Source organism: Elgaria multicarinata, chromosome 7 (assembly GCF_023053635.1).
Source record: "Elgaria multicarinata webbii isolate HBS135686 ecotype San Diego chromosome 7, rElgMul1.1.pri, whole genome shotgun sequence".
Taxonomy (NCBI): Eukaryota; Metazoa; Chordata; class Lepidosauria; order Squamata; family Anguidae; genus Elgaria; species Elgaria multicarinata.
In genome coordinates this window covers 30,161,709-30,184,673 of record NC_086177.1, presented here as the reverse complement: position 1 = coordinate 30,184,673, position 22,965 = coordinate 30,161,709, and the positions used below count along the sequence as shown (strand labels likewise).

The 22,965-nt window shown below is 37.2% G+C and overlaps 1 protein-coding gene across 1 annotated transcript in view; it reads right to left on the bottom strand.

Annotated features, from left to right (window-relative positions):
- EXOC2 (exocyst complex component 2) overlaps positions 1–22,965 on the bottom strand; it is a 98,705-nt gene that overhangs the window by 57,166 nt on the left and 18,574 nt on the right. The window contains exons 5-11 of the mRNA XM_063130304.1: positions 22,622–22,735; positions 20,870–20,994; positions 17,943–18,023; positions 12,952–13,097; positions 12,775–12,856; positions 11,887–11,989; positions 7,156–7,274 (exon numbers count right to left, since the gene is read on the bottom strand). Coding sequence (XP_062986374.1) covers positions 7,156–7,274; positions 11,887–11,989; positions 12,775–12,856; positions 12,952–13,097; positions 17,943–18,023; positions 20,870–20,994; positions 22,622–22,735 — 770 coding nt within the window. The remainder of the gene's footprint in view (positions 1–7,155; positions 7,275–11,886; positions 11,990–12,774; positions 12,857–12,951; positions 13,098–17,942; positions 18,024–20,869; positions 20,995–22,621; positions 22,736–22,965) is intronic.

The window sequence follows — 22,965 nt, the reverse complement described above, 5'->3', positions numbered from 1 at the left end:
GAACATCTGGAGTGCATTAGCAATGCTGGCTTTTTTCTGGGTTGTCCAGGAGATAGCGCTTCAGGACTACACACTGCAGCCTGGAAAAGAAAGTTGCTGCACTAATCAGTATTCAAACATCACTCTCTCTCAGAACAAAAAGCAAAAGCGTGGCTATTTGAAACTGCACAAAGCTATTTAAAGTACGGAATATAGGTACAAAGTTCTTCTTTTCTAAATTCAGAAAAAAAATATTTGAACTAACTATTCAAGAAACGCCACAAGCATTGACAGAAGATCTTAGAGTTCACAATATACTGAAAGAGAGGGCATTATGATAGTCTTCATGTGTGAAAACGAGAGAGAGAGAGAGAGAGTTCTCTATACAAAAGTATAATTGAAAAGTGCTAGACGAGATTTAAAATATAGTAAAATATATGTCTACAAATAATGTGCCAGTCAGCTGATCTCAAACAATGTTGATGCATACCTTAAAAAGATTATTTTTAAGTTTTTCATTTATTACTTGAAATGGGATTTAGAGACTGTAATTTACAACCTATATAGAAGTATATTCAATACAAAGCCTTAACTGCACACTTACACAAACCACTAAACATACTTGTATGCAGCTAGAGTACAATACAATTTCTTTAAAATTAATCTAAAGCCAACGACATATTAATCTCAAGACCTTTGCCACCTCAAACGTTTGTTGATTGCATCCATTAAGAGCGTGAGAGTGTGCGTATGTACAAATTTGGTAGAAGCATTGTTTTAGCAGGAAGACTTTAAGACTTCAATTTTTAAAGAAGGGTGGCACAAACATTTGGGTACAATTTTGTTTTCTCCAGACTATTTTTGCACTGCATCAATAGCAACTTCTTCCTTCAACTCAGCCTTATTTGTACAATTAAGTTAAATGAGACACAAATTGGTTGATGAAAGCTGATGACTGTGGTTTAATTCTGGCATGTAATATTATCTGTCTTCAAGACAAAAAAACCAACCACTTCCAATTAATTATTTGATATCTTGATTTTAGTATAGTTTCTCTTATCTGTGATATCTTCATTTACAGAAACGAAAATCTGTCAGATAAAATGAAAATGTCATTACAAAGTTATGAAGCAGGACTATATGATCTGTATGTAAAGTTAATGAAAGATGTCCAGATGTGTCACAAGGTAATGATGTTACAGTATTTTCTCTTCCTTTGTGCACCATATAGGGGTCTCTCACAAAGGCTACAATAGTGAGAAGAAACACTGATCTATGGCTGTTGGATTCTCTGAAGGGCAGCAGACTTCCTTACCGCCCTTAAACACCTTTGAACATTTTTTCCTGTGCACAGCAGGCCCTTGTCCTGTGCTACAGCCCGACCACCCACTGTTGCTTGTTGACCAAACAGGCAGCGCCTAAAGCCTGCACCAACACAAGTAGGATAGGATTCCTTTCAAACACGCCACACAGAAGACTTTCAATTTGCCGAAGCAAGAAATTAAGGAAGTTCCTTTAAAATTAACCTGAATCAACAATACATTTTAAAATGTCCTGTTTGTTCTCAGAATTCTCTCTATATTTAGAAACTAAGATGAACCACTTATGAAGTACATATAAAAATGCATTTATGAGTTCCCTACATTTAGTAAACATTTTGCTGTCACAATTACTTGTTATTTTCAGGTGACATGAGAAAGACTTTTTGCAAGACATTTAAAACAGGTAGGACATAGCTTTAGATTTTTAAGACTTTTTTTTATACTGAACATGGTGTGTTTGGTCCAGATTTAGTCATACGTGGAACAGACCCGTTGAAATCAACAGCTTGTCCCATTGATTCATTGGGTATGACTAAGTCTGGATCCAATGCAGCGTTTTCAACATATCTGTAGTAACAAAAAAGGCTTAAACAAACAAACAAAAAACATTCAGCAGATTTTGTATGAACTACGTCGAAGTAAAACTTGCCATTAATATTTAGATTGTTTCTGAGTTAGTTCCTTCGGTGTTTCTTTGTGAACAGTATGATCCTGAATGTGCCCTCCTAAAAGTTTTCGTCACCGATACAGACTTCAGAATAGAGACTCGGAATTAAGGGACAGATTCTGACCCACAAGCCTCTCTGTGGTATAAGCGGTCCTTCGAAAACTTAAGATTGAGGCATATATTTAACACAAAAAATAGTCAAGTATTGAAAAGAATTCCAAGGAATCACTGAGCAATTTTTTAAAAAGAAACCCTTTTAATATCTTTTAATAAAATACAAAAAAGAAAGATCTAGGAAACCAACAGCCCCACCGTATTTTAGGATTTTGACTAAGCTTCTCTGCCAGTGCCAAGGGAACAACCTATGTCCCAGTGCTGAAGGCCAATGCAAGTGGCCCTCACACCAATGCTTCTGCTCTAGCCCTCTGGGGAAGCTGCTGTGGCAACGACAGCCATCCATGTTCGTTGTGCTATTTTTGAACGAGCAGGCCTCTCTTCTTCCCCTCTCTATATTAGCAAAACATTGCAGTAAATGTGTTTTATGGTCCTGTTTGTTTTAAGATAAGCTACACAATGTTGCCTCACTTGTCGGAAACAGTTGCAGTTTTAGGTGCTGTGTATGAAGCATCCTCTTTGGTTACAGCAGCTAAAAATAGGGGGTGGGAGAGGGAGGATCCAGCTACTCAGCTGTGGCTTCACTTGCTGCTGCTTTCCCTCCAACATAGAAGTGGTAAGCAACTATCCTGGACCCTATTCAAATGGCTGCAAAGTGAACTTACTCTACGGAACCCAAATTCTGGGAAGCAATAAGAGTGCACAGTTTGTTTCATTTTGGTGTGAAGCTAGTGACTAATCCGTGAATCTGCACGTATTTTGACATCCCTTAATATGGAATGGAATAAACCCACTGAAAGGAGCAAATCCATTTATGCTTTCTGTGCTTTTGATTGCAAGTTTTAATTGAGCTGCTTGCAATTCAGAGTAACTCGAACTGGTTTTATCTGAACAGGGCTTAGGCAGATGCTCTTCTGTAGATTTCAAGCCAAAGCGCCCAGTTTAGAAGTGCTGAACTTTGCCTAGCTTTCCTATTATACTTTTATAAAGTTGAATACAATACACAGGTTTAAATAACTATGCACTGGTAGTCAGGTTCATTTCATTTTAAGAAGGTATTAGAGTTACCTCAAAAGTTGTTAAAACTCTGCTAAGCTGATGACGACTCTAGAAACAAATGCCAAGTTCAGTTATGATTCATATTTTAATTTCAGATATTGCATTAAGGCTTCACTTGATATTCACTGTTAAAAGAATATTTCTATTAGGAACGGGGGATGTGGGTTAGACATGAAATAGCTCCCAGCTGCAAGAGGCCTTCTTCCAGATGTACAGTACGCAAAGGCAACAGAGGAGAACCAGCTGCTAGGATAACAAATTGAAAAGGCTCCTTTGACATAGGGCCATGTTGGCCTGTCTGATCAAACAAAGATAGATCATTCATTGCAAGGTGAATAGAAGTCTAGTAGACGAGAAGAAACGGTAAGGATCAGTCTTATTTCCTAGCACTTAGGCACAGCTACTGGTAAGTTAGCACTAAAATGTAACATATAGCCTTGCTACAAGAATAGAAAAGAATTTAATAATTTGCTTGAGAAATATGCCCCAACCCAAGTCATAGCAGATTATCTGCTTCTCTCTCTCAAAGCCAAAAATCTTGCAAAAGTGCTTAAAACTTTCCATAGGAACCAGCATGATCTCAAACATGTCTATGATTAATTTGAGTGTTCTCTACAGATGTCCTCAAAACAACTTTCCGAACTATTTTGCATGTTTGCTGTGCTTACAATTTGGGGGTGGGAGTCAGCTTCAACTCTTTGCTTCTCATACTGCCATGAGAGAAAAGAGAGAGAAGCAGAGATCACAGACAGATCAGCAATCCCACACTATCATAGGAGAAATAAGTGTTGCCATGTATACCAATACAGGGAGTTTCCACCCTGGTTCATGTGTAATGATTTTGGGTCAATAAACGGAACGTTGGTATTTACTGAGAAGGTTCCTTCTGCCTTGGTGTGCAGAAGGCATCCTACAATGGGTTAACTCCCCTTACTGCCCAGGGAAAAGCTAGGACCATGTGACAGATTTTCAAGCACTCTACTGGTCCCAGGTTCCTCCTTGCCAGTTCTGTCCATGGTTGCAGTTCAGAAACAGAGAAAAGCTGAAACTCTCCCAGGTGGAGTCATAACACGGACCAGAAGGTCATGCAGATTAATATTAAGAGAGTTATCACATCTAAAAGAATAACTGGCTAGAGCTCCACAGGAAAAGGACAAGCTTGAAAGCACAGAGGTCAGCTGCTGTAAAACTGTGTATGTATAGACTCAATGAAAGATAAGGGTGTGGTTGGGATGCCTTCAGTATGCCAACCCGAAAGGAACCTTTCCAGCCAGTACAAATGTTCCTTTCTCCACTTTGGTGTGAGGAAAGCATTCCACAATGGGATATCCTAAACTGAACTACCAATTTGAATGAGAAGATCTACCCACTCTACAATTTATTAAGTCTATTGTAATACTATTACCTTCTGGAGTACCCTCCTACGAAAGGAGGCATCTGCATGTGTCAATTTTATAAAGTCAACTGAAAGAATTTGAATTTTTCCAAGTTGCGGTCAAGGACACATTGGTGCTGGGAGGAAATGCTGGAATTTCCCTCCCAACTTGGGATTGCTGGCATTGGGATGGCTGGCATCCGTTTTTGGCGGATTGGATGGAAGAAGATGGTTTAGCAGAGATTTCCTTTAGAAGCAATATCTACGTTCCAGTGCTTAAGCCAGATGGAATGCCGAGCCACAGCAGTGGCTGCCATGGAGCATGCGTTAAATTGAAGTGGATCCTGTGTGGCGCCTGCTAAGAAGGCAAAAGATTTTGAGAGGTTAAGTAATCTTCTCTCTAAGGTAGCCTGATTTAAGTCTTTATTGTTTATAATAACCTCCATCCACTGCAAAGTAGCTTTAGCGAAGTATGAAGAAACTGCTGATGTCTACAGTGCTAGGGCTGATGCTTCGTGAGTTTTCTTTAATGCTACATCAGACCTTCTTTCTCCCTGATCTTTAAGGAGAGTGTCTTTAAGATGACTGCCCCTGACAAGAGTGCCACCACAGGAGCGTTTTAAGTTCTTTCATGACACCTTGTAGAAGTGCATAAACTTTTTGTGCTATATTAGTGCCCTTCTTCCTCTCTAATTTTTTTTCAAAGAGTTAGGAAAGGGTTGCACTCTGGTGGTTTACTCAGGTTCTGAGAACATCACAGCTCCTCTGGCTGGTTGTTTTTTCTCTGGTTCTGTTGGCTGAGTATCTAAGGAGACAATTGCTTTGGACAACAAGGGTATAAAGTCGATCTATTAGATGAAAGGTCCTATGTCTGACCGCTCCCCTTCTTCCCCTTCAGAGTTGACCTCCTGTTGGGAAGACAAGGAAAAATCACTATCTGGGTATGGTCGGTTGTAGTAAAGTGTGGCCTAGTGGGTCGCCCCGTGATTACAGAGTGTGGGTCAGGAGAACCTTCCGTAGAGTGTGCAGGGGAATGGTGACTAGGGATTGGGCCAAGTCCTTTTGAGTTAGAAGTCTTTTTCTGTTTTTAGGACTGGGAGGAGGAGGAGGAGAACCAGATGTGTGTGTGTGTGTGTGTGTGTTATGAGTACGCTTCTATGCACAGCCTGTTCTAGAGCTTGCTTATCTATTAAACGATCAGTCAAACTATCTAGCACTACGATGTGAATTGGGAAAGTATGGATTCAGTGATTTGAAAATGTTCATTATTGGTGCAGATTAGAAGATGTGGAGAAAATTATAGCTTCTTCCTACTGGAAGAAATTGAAACTGCTTTCCAAAATGACCGCCCGTCTAGATTGTTGTGACTTCTTTGGGGGCGGGAGGGAACCATTAAGCATTCTCGCTGTTTTGCAGGTCTGGCTTTGGGTTACCGCTGCCCCCTCTCATCCTTTCTGGGCCTGAATCAAACCAAATCGCAGGCTGCATGTTTTCTCAGGAGAAGGTGGCGTGGTTGGCTGACAGAGGCACCCTGACGTACAGCTGGCCTGGAGCTTTCCTGATCTGTTTTGGGAAGACTCAGCAGGTGGCATGAGGTGGCAAGCTGGATATCTCAGGGTCAATCATCTTGGGTGTCATCAGCAAAAAAGCACTCCTTGCAGGAGATGAGGATACTTGTGTTCTTTTCCCCCCCTGGGTTTTTCTGACTAACCTCACACGAGTAAGCACTTCGTGTTTAACTGTAGCTTTAGAGCATGATTTCTTCACCAGCGGAAGGGTGAAAAAGGAACAGAAGAAAAAATAAAAACCAAAAGAAAGGTGTGTGTTTTTCATGGTTTTTTTTAAGAAGGAGATGCTAGAAAAGGTTTTGTAGCCAGAAGAATGATAGTAATAACAGAAGTAACTTATTTTTTTGGGAGGGGAAAAGAAAAATAGCTCTTTCCTGGACAAAAAAAAGAAATGAACTGGCAAGGAGGAGCCTGAGACCAATAGAGTACTTGAAAATCTATGACATGGGCCTTACCTTTTCCTGGGCAATCGGAGAAGTTAACCCATTGTTCCTCCACACATCACCACTCCATTGCAAGCCAAGCTTCAGTGCTGATGTTGTAACTTCATCAATCCACAGTTTCCTGATACCTGAACTGGGAAACTGATTTAACCCCTGCTTACTACACAAGATCTGAAACCAGGATCAGACTCTGCACGCTTTATTCAGGCCTTTAGTTATGGTACCATCTTGCAGACAGGATGTCTATAAACTTACTCAACTCAAAGTGAAATCAAATTCCCTTCTCCATTAAGCAGGTACTGTTTGTCTTGGTTACAAGGAGAAAGGATGGCAATAAAAGTAGTAGATGGATATTGTTGCTACTGGAAAGGGCAGGGGAGATAGTAGAACAAATTGTCAGCCACCAGAGCTTGTACTGGGCACAAAAAGAAAAATCCTGACTCCTTCTTGTAGTGGCAAATACAGGTAGCCATGAGCTCAATTCTACATATAACCTCATTAAAAATGTGATATATGAATTAGCCATAAGATGCACCAAAGAAACAGAAAACTGCCCAAATTAAAAGAAAACACATATTCCTCAGTGAAATCAAGTAGAGATGCTTCTCTAGAACAGAAATACATTTACCTTTCTGTTCTTTAACATAGCTCTCTTTACAGTTGTGCATAAGCTGCAGAATCCATTTATGCTGGGCACCAATACATTGCCATGCTGGGTCCCCTTCTGCATGGAGATCAGAAAGGTATCTGTAAAATTAGAATATTGAAGAAATGAGGACTCAGATATGACACAGACTACACATGGCATGCCATTCCTGCATTTCTACATACAGAGGCCCACATACAGAGCAGGCACATTAAGGCTTGTGGCCTTGCTTTTTCATGTAGCATAACAACCATGGCTAGGAATGGTTCGCATGACATGCTAAGCCATAATGTTTAGCTCAAAATGCTAAGACTGAAAGAGTCAATGAAAAACAACAAATAGCCTTGTAGTACCTTAACGACTACTGGATTTATTACTGCATAAGCTGTCAAAGACTAAAGCCCAGTAAAACCCATCAGATATATGTAGTGTTATCCTGAGCTGCATGGTGTTTTACTTTACTCAATGTGTTAATTAGCTAATGAATGCCATGATGTGTTAAAAGCAACTGTTTTGTGAATGGCTACTGTTAATAACACATTTAGCACTATCTATAGTTTCTACAATTCATTTCCTGATGTCAACGTTCATCATCCCCAAACCCCAAAACCAGTGTGAATCTATACCTGCACCTCAGGATAGCACTGCATCTGAAGACGTGGACCCATAGCAAATTATAGTTGGCAGTGCAATTCTAGGCGTATCTACTTAAAAGTTAGTCTCACTGAATTCAATGCGGCTTACTATCCAGTTAAGTGGGTGCAGGATTGCAGCCAAAACATACCATTCTATTTTTTAGACTTCAGAGTAATGCAGGTCCTGATCCCAACAAGAATTAAAAAAAGGCAGCCAATCTCAGGTGTTTGGAGAGCAAGATTGGTTACAAATACGAACGTTCAGCCATTTCAAAAAACATCGTATTTACAAAGCTTTAAGTTTCTAAATACAATAAACAAACAAACCCTTCACTAGTAGCTTGCTACAGGCTGTTGTGCTTGTGCAATTATCAATACAAATAATTTGAATTTGAAAAATGAGAAAATTGTCCAGTGATGGAGATACAATGGGCTTATGATGATTCAATTTAATTTCTTTTTCATTCCACTGTGCTACTGTAGACTCATATTTTTTACAGCATGGCCTTTTTTATGGGTTTGCACTAACACCACTACACTATTTCCCAAGCAGACAGTAGAATAGGCTGCAGTAAACTATTGTTTACATCATTATTGCATCTCTATCCTGCCTGTCTTCAATACAACTCAAGCTGATGCACATTGGATTCTTAGACATTCCCCCAACTGGGCAATGATCAGACTTACACTTTTAAGTTTGCTCTATTATTATGTGCCTCAGGTCCTGGGATCAAAACTAATGACATTCCCTTATTGCATATGCACAGTAATGAAGAGGAAAAAAGAGGGGGAAAGAGAACTGCTAGTACTCGTATCCTGGTAACATACCAAAGCAAACTGAATTGTTTTAAGCCTCATTACGTCCTCTCTAAGTAGATGGATGTTCAGGGGTTTGGCATAATATAAATAAAAGGATATAGTTAAGCCAGCACACATTTCTTTAACTCTGACAAGTATTCAAGGTTTCTATCCTTTCAATGAAAAGCTGAAAAGGCAATGTAATCTAATTTATCCGATCCCTTGTAGAAGGAGATAAAGAGAAATAGTTATTGTAAAATATACTTCTAGATACCATACAGAGACTTGGGGTGCAGCACCTCCCCCTGTCTGCTCGGCCTAGTTGCATCTTTCCATTTCACTCAGCTGTGCAGCCTCTTCTTTTCCCCTATACCTCCCATGGAGAGAGAAAGAGGGAAGCCACTGAAACATTCTTTATGCTCCTGTGTCAGCCCCAGTTGCCTAAGCAAGCCGAGCTGTTAGAAAGTGTTTGGCAAGAGAACATTTGTTCATTATCCATCCTCACAGGTTACGGAGAGAGGATGTACACAGGACCCTCATTCAGATGCTCAACCTGAGGCAAATCCTGTTGTATGAAGGAAAAGCTTCCTGATGTCATGCTCGTAACTTAGTTCAGCCTTCCATAACCATGGTGGCCTCCAGATGTTTTGGACTCCAGCTCTCAACATCCCCAGCCAGCATGGCTAATGGTCAGAAATTCTGAGAGTTGAAGCCCACAACATTTGGAGAGCCCCAGGTTGGGGAAGGCTGATATAACCTGTGATGCAAACATCCATTGGTTAGGAGAGCCAAATGTTGCAATTTTTCACTTCTTTATTGAGGGGGAAGAACTAACAGACATCTGTGCAGATAACTGTCTAAGAGGAGCACATGTGTCACACCATACATAACGCATGTGGTAATGGGGTGCAGGAGCCCCTGCTCCCCTGCAACAGGAATGGGATCTTTGACCCTAGTAAGCTCTCCCCAAACTGAGAGCTATAAGAGACAAAGCTGTTTCTCCGTACTCTCGCTGCCGTATATACAGCCAATGGGAATGAGAAGCAACCACACTGTGTCCAGAATACTAGTTGTGAGGGATCAACGTCCCTCCTGCCCTAATAAAGGAGATTTCACAGTTCCACCTGACAAATACTATAAATGAAGATAAGCATATATTAGACTTTTTATATATATAATGATGTATTACTAAACATGCACTTCAGTTATTCAATGTTCTGTGGTTTTACATCTTGTAGAACATTCCTGGTTTAGTCTAGTAGCACATCATAGTTTTGCCTATCTGATAAGGTAACAGCCTGGTTCACAAATCACGATAACCCACATTTTTTTAAAAAAATAATAATTGTGAGTTATTGTGGATTCAGTGTGCTGGTGCATGCTGCTGATATATGCTACAAGTCACAGTGGCTAAACAAGCCATGGACCTTCCATTTGTGGTTTGTTTCGCATTATGTGAGCCCTTTTGTTGTTGGGTTATGACTTTACTTGTTGGGGAAGAGACGAGCCAGAGTTCCTGAGACAAATTAAAAAGCACTTGTCCCAAAGCAGATCCTCCAAAGACCCCAGTTCTTACTTGCATTGTGAGAACAGTCCATTTATTCCTATTCTCTTCTTCCTGTTCCTTAACAAATTATCAATCCCATTACGTGAACCCATCGTCTTACTCAATGACTGCTAAGTTTACTTGGGACCCTTTGGCAAGGGACATAATTAAAACATTTCGAAAGTCCAAGTATAAAATGTATGCTAGACCATTATACACATGCTTCCTGATACTCCAAAAGGTTAGTGAGTCAAGACTCACTTTTCCAGAAACCATGCTAGTTTTTCTTCAGCAGGACTTGTTCTTCTCTATGCTTATTTATGCTACCTTTAGTCACTAACTGGTCTGTAATTTCCTGAATGCCTACAATGCCATTTTAAGAATTAGTGTTACATTAGTTACTTTCCAGTCCTCTGGTATAGAGACTGATCTTAGGGACTTTACATATTTTTCTAAGATCAGATTATTTCACTCTTGTGTTCTTAAAGAACTCTCTACTGGATGCTGTGCTGATCTGACGATTCCTTCATTTTTAATCTTTTCATCTCTTTAACTCAGTTCTTTAGACTCCCTCCCTGAAAGAGGTACACATAAAGCTGCCTTATACCAGGCCAAAATTATTTGTTCATCTAGTCCAGTACTAGCTATTTTAATTAGCAGTGGCTCTCCAAAATTTCTGCCAGAAGTATTTTGTACCATTTACTACCTGATACTTTTCAAGAGGAGATGCCAAGGATTGAAGCTGTGACTTTCTGCATGCCAAGCATGTGCTCTAGCACAGAGGTATGCTCCCTCCCTAAAATTATGCCAGATAGTACGTTTCAGCCTTCCTCAACTTGGTGCCCTCCAGATGGTTGGATTTCAACTCCCATCATCCCCCAGCCAGCATGGCCAATGACCTATTCCATGTGTCAGAGAACACTGACACATCACATGTAATAGGCTTCAGCCATAAACCTTATGCTATACACTAAAGGGAAGTTCTTTGAGGTCATCCAATTTGGGTAAGGTGCATTAAAATAATTATAGCCCTAATCTTTGGGTATGGCAATATTTTGTAAAAATAAATAAAAAGGCACAGGTTTCACTCAAGTACCTTTTAAGCAAAAAGAGTGACTTATCTTCAGAGGCCTACGTAAAGTTATTAGTATTTTATATGTAGGACACATTTCTACATAAAATAGCATTAGTATCAGCTATGTACCTTATCATGTAAACAGTACATACTGGGGTGAAGGCAAGGACTCTTTGAAGGTGTCTAATTTGTGTAGACCACACTAAAATAGTGCAAGATTTTATATGTTGTGTTTCAGGACATAGCTGTACATAAAATGGCATAGATTTCAGCCCCATATGTTATGAGTTATACCTAAAAGTAGTTCAGGAGGCCCAATACCCTAAAATGCATACAAATTTCTTAATAAAGACATATCTTTGCAATAGCTGAAAATATTATCTCATCGGGCAAAGCCATCATACGGGGCAATAAAGAATTAGCCAAAACTTCTCCACCCCTTCCTCCAGCAGGGAGAGGAGCCTCCACTGGATCCCTACTTTCTTTTGCCAATGGAATGACCCCTTCCCTTTGTGGAGGAGCAACTCTGGATCTAAAATACAGAGATTATGCCATTACATCTGTAGGTCAGAATGTTTCCCATGATGTAAAAGTATTATCAGGGAAATTCTCCCGTTATAGAATGAACTAATAAAAGATCAAAAACATTAAAAGATCACCTGATATAGCGCTTTTGGTCATGCAATGTTGATGGGGTCTCAAGTAATTTATCCAGAAGTAGTTCCCGTAATGCTTCGACACGTGTTTCTACTTCAGCATAATCTGTGGTTTTTAAAAAAGAAACATTTTTGTTTTTCTTAGCATAAAATCTCATGAATGTAAATTGTAGAAAGCTAAAGTTTAGTCTATTTAACCTATATTTTCTATTAGTCAAAACTGCAGAATATACTACTTTCACCTTGATAACACTTTCTTCCTCAACTGCAGTTGATAGGTCTCAGTCTTCCTGTCTAGTCTTCACTGGAACATGAATCTGGAATTTCTCTTACTTATTCAGTCAAAGCCTTTTAATTTATGTTATCACTGATTTCATCTCATTCTGTTTCAATGTTAAAGTGACACTTTATTTATAGATCTAGGAATATATACTGCGCAGTCCATAAAAACACATTTAATATACAACAATACTAAGAGCGTTAGAGAAAAATTGTACTAGGATTTAGAACCTCCTCCTGCACACCGTCTAAGTACATGAGCAATTTATATTTTAATTCTTGCCTTGAAAGTTGTGTATTAATTACAAAATTCTAGACTGCAACTCTTGAACTTGGTTTTAAAATAAATATTCCCCCAAAACACATCCCACACAACTTCACCCGTTTCATGTCACATAATGTGAAAAGGACTATTATATACAGTGCAAAATAGTGTACATTTCTGCAATAGAAATTTTGTGAGAGATATTAAGTAAATATTCTGAATGTTGCAAAAAGTTTGGCATTAACAGAAGATAAAGCTGACATAGGACTCCTCAGTTTGTTCTGCATGATCAATCTTCCCCTAAAACTACAATTAATGTAAACATTTTTTTAAACAAAAACACTCACATTTTTTGAATACTTGAACCTCAGTCTTCCCAAATAATGACTTTGCTTTTTCATAGTCATTAATGACTACATCATAATCTCCCTTAAAAAAAAAAAAAACAAGATTCATTTAAAAACGTATTGTAATTTTGTGGATAATATAATCTCATGTATACTGTATTTTAAATTATCAAATACCTTTTGAATGTTTCTTTCAATATTCAGTGGAAGATTGAAAAGAAACTTGAAACGCTGGAGAACATTGAGAGCATTTCTTGTTGAATCTGCCTTGTCTTTGCGACCCAAAACCTCCTGGAACAAGGTATCTGCAGTATTACTTGCTCCTTTGAAAAAAAGAAAAGAAAAGTTGCATATGATGCAGAGCAAAGTAACCTGTTCTTAATTTAATCAATAGATTTGTCATGCTTAATATAGTGATAGATTACAGCTACAATAACAAACACAAATGTTATATTAAAGTTGTAATAGAAAAAAAATTTCTTTTCTTTTTTACAAATGTACTGAAAATAATATTTTATAAGTGTTGATTGCTTAGTGTTTTAACATAGCGGAAACCACAGTATAATTAAAGCAACTTTTGCTCCTAGACCTTTAAATTCATTGTGGTGACTTTAGAGTTTGCTTTGGCTACAGAGCTACATTTTATAGTTCTAGCTATGCCTTACAAGCAATTTGATCATTATTTAATGTATTTCTTTCATTACAGCAGAATACAATGAAATAAACATGAATTTTATTACCATTGATAGCAACCTAAGTTAGGATTTGCTCTTTTGTGGGAAGAGAAAACAGTATCTGAAATTTACAGGAAAATGTGCCAAAAAAGGTACCCTTATTCCTTTCCATTAAATGGTTCAGCTTAGGAATTTTATCAAAACAAGAAAGAGAAGTCACTAGCATGAGCACCAGTTTTGACTCTACTCTGGACCCAATTCTGTTTCCAAAATTTTGAGCAACACTGACTAGTTTCAGTAGACTCAGAGCCAGGAACATAAGGACCATTTTAAGTGACTGAGAATTTCTGTCTTAAACTATTTAAATTAAATTAGGAGAACATGTTCAAACTTTCACTTGTTACATTTAGAAGTTTGTAATATTCACATTGCAATATACTGTGCTAAAGCAGGTTCCAGAATGAACAAAACAAAAAAGCCCTCACCCTTTTCCTCATAATAAATGTATATAAGATGGCAAATATTTTACTTTAAGGGAAAAAAACACTTGTGACTTGTATTTAATCTACCAGAAAAAAAGTGAATGTTTTTAGCCCTTTTGATGGCTGCCTGTAAAAAAAAAAACTTTCTACATTATCTGGTCTAGTGACTATAATTTAAGCAAAGATGAAAAAATTACATCAGTCTCACTGGGTGGCTTGCATGCCATTTTCTCTCGTCAACACTGTGGGTGGGCTGCTCATGTTAAAAGTAGCCTTTGTAAAATAATTGTTATATCTAAATAATGTTTACACACTGTTGAAGCTTCAAGCCCCTGATGCAAGAAACTTTATTTTGTCAGGAGAATTGGTCCTATACATTTTATGGTTGTTAGAAGAAGAAAAAACACCCCACAATTGCCTGATGTCTCAAAGTTGATATTATTGCTGAATTTCTATCTTCTAAAATAATATAAACTGCCTACTGAATATTTTATGATTTTAAAAGGTGAAGGAAAATAATGTTCAAATGATGAAATAAGGTGAAATTGAGCCAAGTTAGAATGATCTGCTGTTCCTTTAAATGCATTTGATTTAATCACAGAAACTATCTAAAATTATTCATCTACTGTTCAAAACATTTCCAAACTTCAGAGAAAAGGTATTTATTGCTCAGAGGGATTTGTTAACATTTATTCATTTGAAAAATCTAGTTTTAAAATATGAATCAAAATAGTCCAGAAGCTTCAAGTTTATTAGCATATTCAAAACAAGGCTTCTCCTAGTTATTATTAAGAGTTAAAAGCTCTTTTCTACTCCGAACCAGCTTTTAAAAACAGTATATTCTGTAACGACTAATGGTTTATCACTTCCAATTAGAACAAGTGGCATTTATTGTGGTCAAGAGGATCAGGAATTTGACAAGAAATAAATATTTTAACACATCTATTTTGCAAAAAAGCTAATATAAAGTTGGGCAAAGTTCTTTTATTTAAAATCCCCCAGACCGTATTTAAACAGGACTTTTGTTACACCATTTAAGTTAACTGGATCTTGTGTCTGGCTGTAGCGAATCCTCAGAAGTGCTACATTCATCATATTGATAAACTATATTTTTAATTACTTTGGTTAAACCACCACCACCACAACAAAACCAACTTCCTCTCCCAGATACCCTGACATGGAGAGAGCTGAGATGTTGCAAATTTGAGCAAACACTTCCTTCCTTCCAACCTTGCCTGTAGGGAAGGAAGCGTTCCAACAAGACAGACAAGTAAACTATAAATACAAGATTTTGGAGGGCCAAGACAAAATGATTGGGTGCATATCACTGTTTAAAGCTTGCTACTTTCAAAAGCAGTCATGAAACCAACTTCAAGCTGTGCTTCAAGTTTAATCTCTCTCTCTCTCTCTCACACACACACACACACACTCACTCACTTACACACACCATCCTGATATTAAAAAAAGGGGAAGGGATGCTTTCATGTCGCTTATTTTGATTTCACAGAATATGCTCATATTCTCAAATAGTGAGCCAATTATCTGGATGCAGTTCTGTGCTTATTGATATAGCTCTAAGGGAAACATCCCTTCCACTGAAGACAGTTTTATACATAAAACAAAGTAAAAGAGCTTTTGCAGAATCTCAAGAATTTAACTTTTTAAAATAATTTGATTATGCACATACTGGGCATTTATCCCACTGCTCCTTACGTGAGTATACAGAATCTCTTGAAAGGGAATTGATTATAACTGTCCATTACCACCATAGCAAATAATTCCTTCATATTTAAATGTTTTTTTCTGGATGTTTTCATGTATTTTGAAGAAAACGTCTTTTTAAAAATGTTTTTAGGGTGGAAGGAATTCAAGCAATTTTATCTCAAGTTTGGGTTAACATGGTCAAATATCGCTGGTCAACTATTTAGAAGCCAATCCTCAGGATCTTAAATGCATAAATCATATTAAATTCTTAATTTGATGATTATTTAAAAATGTAATTTAGGTATGATTTCAAATGCTGGGTGAATTGAGGTTTTTCTAGTCATTTAAGATTTCAGCAACTAAAATGTTTTATTTTCTTCTAATTTAAATTACTATTTTTCTTCTTATATTGCCTCTGCTACCATGTTAAACAAATAAGAGTCTGCACCACTTTAATTAATAATAAGTATTTAGAAGTGAGAGTAAGGTTAATACCTTGCTAATAAATTGGAACAGCGAGGCTGGCAGCATTGAATTGTATATATTATTTTGGTTAAGTTACCCTGGATAACTCAGTGGCTTCATCTAGAGAAAGCAAAATCTTTGCTCTCACTACACATGTATTGAATCAAACTCTTCTGAAGACTTTGACTCTGAAGATCGGGTAAGACTATCACTCACATTGAAGGACATGGACATTATCCCCAGATAACTTTTCCCATGATGTCAGAACTATAAACAATGGGCTGAAACCAGATTAGCCATTCCTTTCATGGAAGGCACCAGGATCTAGCAAAGGTTTCTCTCTGGAAGAATGAGGCGTTGCCTCTAATACTGACCCGAAAGGTCCCCCAGCACACCAGAGCAGCTTTTCAAAAGGCACAGGAGATTGCTGGGAGAAAATGTAATTGAGAAGATTACCTCCCATCCCATTCTTCCAGCAGAACTCTGCTAAATGCCATTCTGGATCCAATCCACTGGCTTGGAACCCAAGATTCCATTGTGCAGGTTGAAATCACTTCCAGTCATGCCCTTCTCTGTATGCAGATCCCCAAAAAGCTGGCCCAAAGGGTCATTGTAACCTTTCAGAGAGTGCAAGGGACAGGAAGTATTGGCCATCCTGACCTCATGTGAAAGTGGTTGTGCCTCCAACTCATGTAGTTGGATCTTTCAATCCAAGTCTCTTTATCTAATTTGAGTAGAAAGCTAGGAAACTTTAAATTATGGATACATAGAGATCTGAATAGGGAAAAAAAGATCTGATCACAGAAAGCAAAACAATTTCCTTTCAGTATTTCATTAGTCAAAAGCACCATTGCTTCCATCCCACCACTTCCCTCTAATACTGTCAGGTACTGCATTTTTTAGTACAAAAATATAAAGGGGCTTCTTTGATTAACTCTCAATTAAAACTGAAAATGCTCTTTTTCCAACTTAAATATGCAAATCAATTCAAGTTTGATAGGTTTGCATAATTAGAAATATTATTCTGAAAGCATTTTTTTTCATTTATGTTGGAACTGCTCAGTTGTTGTTTTTAAAAAGTAAGAACCAGAGGAAAATCTTTGAATGTTCTGTAGTGATGATAAGTTAAACTTTGAACTAACAGTAGTCCTGTAAAATGTGTTCAATGATATATATGCACCTATGCACAAGGTACTGAAAAATTTAGAGAAAGTTGCAAACTTTGAATCGGATACAAATGGATAATCACCCAAGGTAAACTATTTGGGAATAACTAAGAATGTTATGACATAGTACAAAAGGAACACTTGATAACCTTAGTCCATCTCCAAGACTAAACAGCTACTACTCCACAATATTGAAATAATATTGTAAAAACAAAGGGCTGCAAGATTATGTATTTGAAAAACATATCATGGTTTACATTAAAAATTATTCTATAGAATGTGAAGTGTCAGATAATAATTTAATAAAAACTATTAAACTATGCTTCAAAAATTGCATCATACCTGCAAGTCAGCATATCTGTATGCATCTCATTTTAATTGACAGAATTTATATTCACATTATCAACATTAGTAATTCTTTCTTTAAAGGCTTAAAGAACAGCTATAAGATATCAAATGCTGTATTGGTTCCTCTTTTTCTCAGCAGAACCCTGATCTTACAGCTACTGATATTTTCTGTAACACTATAATGATTTAGGAATAAATATATTCATGATTTGGGAATAAATATTAGGAAAGAGCTGTCTTTACCAAACATCATATTTCAAGAAATAGGCCTGACTTTGTTATAAAACCTGAAGTCTATGAATAAGTAATGCTAGGTGAACCAGACTTACTGTTCAGAACGTTCTCTAGTTTTTGCGTCATGGATCCTTCCACTTTTTCCGTTCCATCCACTTCCAGTTTTTGATGGATTGCTGGAATAAAACATCTTGTTAAATGCCATCTCTTTTAATGGGTGAGACTACATGACTAAGCTACAGTCTTGCTAGAGCTAAGCAACACATGTTTGTTTCAAGAGAATTTGTGATCTAGTAAAGTGGGCATTGTGACAGGAGCCAGATACTCTGGACTTCTAAACTCCAGTAGGCAGCTAGCTTACGTTCTGATCTTCAGCAGTAAACTTGGAGTTATGAACCTGTGAGGGACACATTTTCTTTAATCTAATTAACATAAAAGTTCTGTAATTTATCTTTATTGTATGTAGCATAAAATAGTTCTACTTTATACATTGACTGGAATTTCTTGCTTAAGGTTATTGGAGTCTCAAGATGCAAATTCATTTTATGCTAGCTTATGCCTGTCCTACGATGTTGATGCAGAACTAATCTGAAAAGATCAGAATGGTCAATCTGGCACCTTAGAATATAACAAACCAAACATAATTGTTTCCTCACCAACTTTTAACTTCCCCCTCTCTTAATCTCTCTCAAATGACTGGTTTTCACCAATGCCTTTAGCTCTTTAGTCTTCCCACTCCTGAGTTACTTTACTTGTTTATTTAGGGAAATCTTCTTGAAAGATATGAAGGCAGTTTCTAAATTAAAATAGTGTGTGTGTGTGTGTGTGTGTGTGTGTGAGAGAGAGAGAGAGAGAGAGAGAGAGAGAGAGAGAGAGAGAGAGAGCGCTTTTGTACGTGTGTATGTTTAGCCTTAGCTTCCTTCTTTCCTTCCCTATATCTACTAAACTCATGCCCCTTGCCCTATTATTCTCTGCTGCAGCCTGTACTGCAGCAAATATCAGGGCAAGGATGGATGGAAATTTTTGAAGCAACATGTGGCTCATGAACAACAGGCACATGGGACTCCTGAATATGGGTTAGCATAGACACTCATATCCTTTCATAAGTTCCTATTGAAGATATAATTTTGATAAACATCAATGGGACCTCTAATAAGTGGTGCTTGAGGACAGCAGTAGGACAATATTCATTCCCACCGAAGATAGGAAATTTCCTTCAATCAACATCCTGTACACCAAGAGATGGAAAGCCTGTTCTGAAGGACCATACTCAGAAACTGTCTTGCTTGTGAAAGTAAGAAGTGAAAAACTTATCACACCACAGAGATACAAATCAGGTAAATGATACCTTTTACTGGATCAGTTCAGACTGGTACGAGCATATGAAAAGCTTAAAAGTTTATTGATCACCTTGAATGCTCACACACCAACTTAAGTTGGCTCAATTACATGGATGTCATCTCTGCTTTGTTCCTCATAGAAGAAATGGTCAGTGTCTGTAATCTCAGAGGTTCCTCTATTGGTCAGCCAGTGGTCTAAGACAGAAAATGTATTTGGCCACACAAACTGCCCCCTACACAAATGGTCAGCCTTAGCTCCATCTAACAGCAACAGCTTCACAGTTATGGAACACAGGGAATTACATAAAATACCATAAGGAAAGATGAAGCACTAAACTATAGGTTCTTTCTCTTGCAACTTGAAAAACCTTTATGAGTGAAACTATGAGCCATATCCCAGATTAAAATCTGACATGATCACCAAATGCCAGAAAAAAACAGGTTCAAGTGCTGGATCACCCACATACCCCATGCCTATCCAACTGCAATGAAGGCATTTGAGAATCTAAGGTTCTTTGGATTTAGTAATTTCAGCTGCATGGTATTACCTCACTTCTCTTCTTCCCCCCCTTTTCATTCACTGCTTATACTGGCACAAACTAGAAATATTTTTTTATGTCAAATGGACATTGGGAGGAAGATATAGATCATGCCACTTTCATGCAATTCCTAAAATGCAAAGACTGCCAGTGTGATGAAAAGCAGAGAACAGTCATGTTTAATTCAACGTCCATCTTGCAGGACTAATTATGAAGCCTTTTTTATTGTAGGGCTATGTGATAACAATGCAAGAGATAAAAGGAGGAAACATTTCAGATTAATTTCAATATTAGCACTGCAATATTGATTTCATTTATGAAGACTTAATGCAAGGCAGAGTTGCCCTATGCTCTTTTTATGCAGTCAACAATCTGGAAAAGACCAAGAAATGTTTTAAACACTAAAAGCACCTCCTATGTGACACTGTAGCATGCTTACTTTCCAATTCCACATCTCAATACACAACTAAATATTAAAGGCAATTAAAGAAGCCTATAAATACTGTAGCACACTGTAAACGTTCCATAAGCACAATCTCTCCTTTCTGAAATGTAGTTCTTATCCAGAAAAAAAATTAACACCTAAACAGTTCAGTAACATACTGAAAATAAGTAGTCATCTTAAGGACCCCTTTTCTGACAAGATTGCTGCTTCCCACTGATCCCCGTAGAAGTAGTAGATTTTTATTAGCATCAGTTCATGCAAGGACCCTTAATACTTCGTTAAGTCTCTGAATTCAGGGACCTGGTACAAACCACGGTGAAGTTTATTGGAACATTTTGTATCATCTACGTATTAAATTCCCAGAAAATGCATGTATTTTCTGCCAATTCATACTTCACTAATATAGAGAACTCAATCATCACAGTAGAATAATGTGAGCAGCTACTCACATGGATAATGCCAATCAAAAGAAAGAATTGCCGAACATTTTAAAAAGGAAAATTATAAAATCTTTCTGAAATGCATAGGACATTTCTGTTTGACAACTTATTTGACTCTTTCTGTCTCACTAGTAACCTTTGTCACCTACTATATTAAGATTTGATCAATCCATTTTTATTCTCTCATTTTGATGAATATGCATGTAAAGATAAGGTCAACTATACTTCTGACTTTCCTTTCATATGCCTGACACTTACCTGACAGGGCATCTTGTGCTTCAAAAAAGGTACTGAGGCCTCCCTTGACATATTGTAGACTTCCCTCATTCTTTTTATTAGCTTGTTTCTTCAAATTCATTACTGCCATTTTAAGCTGATCAAAACTAAAACCAAGCGAGAAGAAAAGCACAGATGGCATTTATACAATAAATTTGCAACAAGGTACTTAAAAAGAAATATTAAACCATCAAATAGCATATCTACACTTAGGAAGTGACTGGGGTAACTCACTGTTATATCTTTAATCACCTGGAGACAAGTTCATCATTGGAAAAGTCATGCTGAAAACAGTACTGTAGTGTTTGCAACATATGATGGAAGTTGTATATTACCAAGCTATTGTGTGAGAACCAAGGCCACCATATGAAAAACATGGTTTTGTGAATTGACCCCCAGAAAGGTTTGAAACAGATAAGGAGAATGAAACAAGGGAAGAAAAAGTTGGAATTTTAGAGAAAAATTGATAAAAATTTGTCTTCATATCCATCAAATTATTAGTACTGCCCATAATCTCTTACCTGAACTTAAGATAAGGAGTCATTTATATATTTTTAAGATCAGTAGTTTATAAAAAGTTATTGAAGAAGAGACCCCCTCCCCTTTTTGAGAGGAAGAAAGAAGACAAATAGACAGATTAACAAAACCGCCTACAGCTGCACAATACAGCCAACCAAAATGTCATTCATACTGATCTTTCATCTCCTCATTACTGTTACTAGTCTAAAACAATAATTGGATCTTTGCCTTTTAAAATTTTGGTTTTCTATCCTTGTATTTTTGTTTATTCTTGTCATAATGACAAATGTACTTGGTTCAGCAAATATGCCAAGAGGAGGGATATTCAATTTAAATGAGTAAATATCTAACAATGAACTCCAACTATGAATTATAACTACTGTCTAGAGGACTGGATTCCATGAAATAGTGGGTATTATATAGTCATTGTGAAATAGGAAACCTTTTTTCATATATATCAATCGTAAAGTACTGGGGAAGATTACCATTTAAGAACATGGTAAAAATCACACCATTGTCTTTTTTGTCAAAATATTAATATTCTTAATAAACATTGTCTTGCATTTTTCAATTTCTATCTTATAATAAATTCACATGACAGTCAATATTATGAACATGAAAATCAGTTGTGAGCATAAGGTTGGATCCAAGTTAAGTTAGCTGAATTTAAGTTGGTTTCCAATGAAACCAATGGGAGAAGTTAATCATGATTTAACACAAGTCCCACTGATAGCAATGGAACTGAAATTCAACGAAATCTGGATTCAGCTCATAGGGCTGTATCCAATGTTGGTCTAACGTAAAACCCATTCATTTCAATGGGTCTACTCTAAGTAGGACTAAAATGGGATAAAACCATAAATTAAGATTAATTTATGGTGTATATTAATCCATGTACACCAACATAAACCAGATAAGTAAAAAACAAACATACTCCTGTAAGGAAATACACAATAAGTCTATTGGTCAAAGCAAAAATGGATAACAGGAATTGGTATACTTTTCAGTGCCATTTCTACCAGACCAGCTCAGAGATAAAATATGAGGCACATGAACTGGCTACAAATCTAAAAACAAACCATTATAGTCTCAGAGTTAGGGTGCAATCTACAACCATGCCATTGCACAGACACAAATACTTATGAGCTAGTGTCCTGCAGCCACTAATAGCCACCAATACTAATAATAAAGCATTAAGACAAACTTCACACTAACCTTGTTGTTGAATGGTTCTCTATCAAGTACCAGGCAGCAGAAAAGTTTTCACTGGTGAAATCAGCACTCATCCCAGGAAATAGTGTTTCCAACTCCTTCTGTGGAAACTTTCCTCTGAAAGTATAAATAAGAAGCATTTATTGAAATAAAAGAAACACTCTTATGCATGGACACGCACACAAAGCAGTCTGTCCTTCAGATGAAAATGCCAAATATTAAGGCTGTAATCCCACACACAAATTAAGCATGCACAAGTATCACTGGTTTTAACTGCACATGTACACAATTAAAACCTAGGAGAATAAATATCCATTAATGAACTAATAGGTAACTTTTCTTGATTT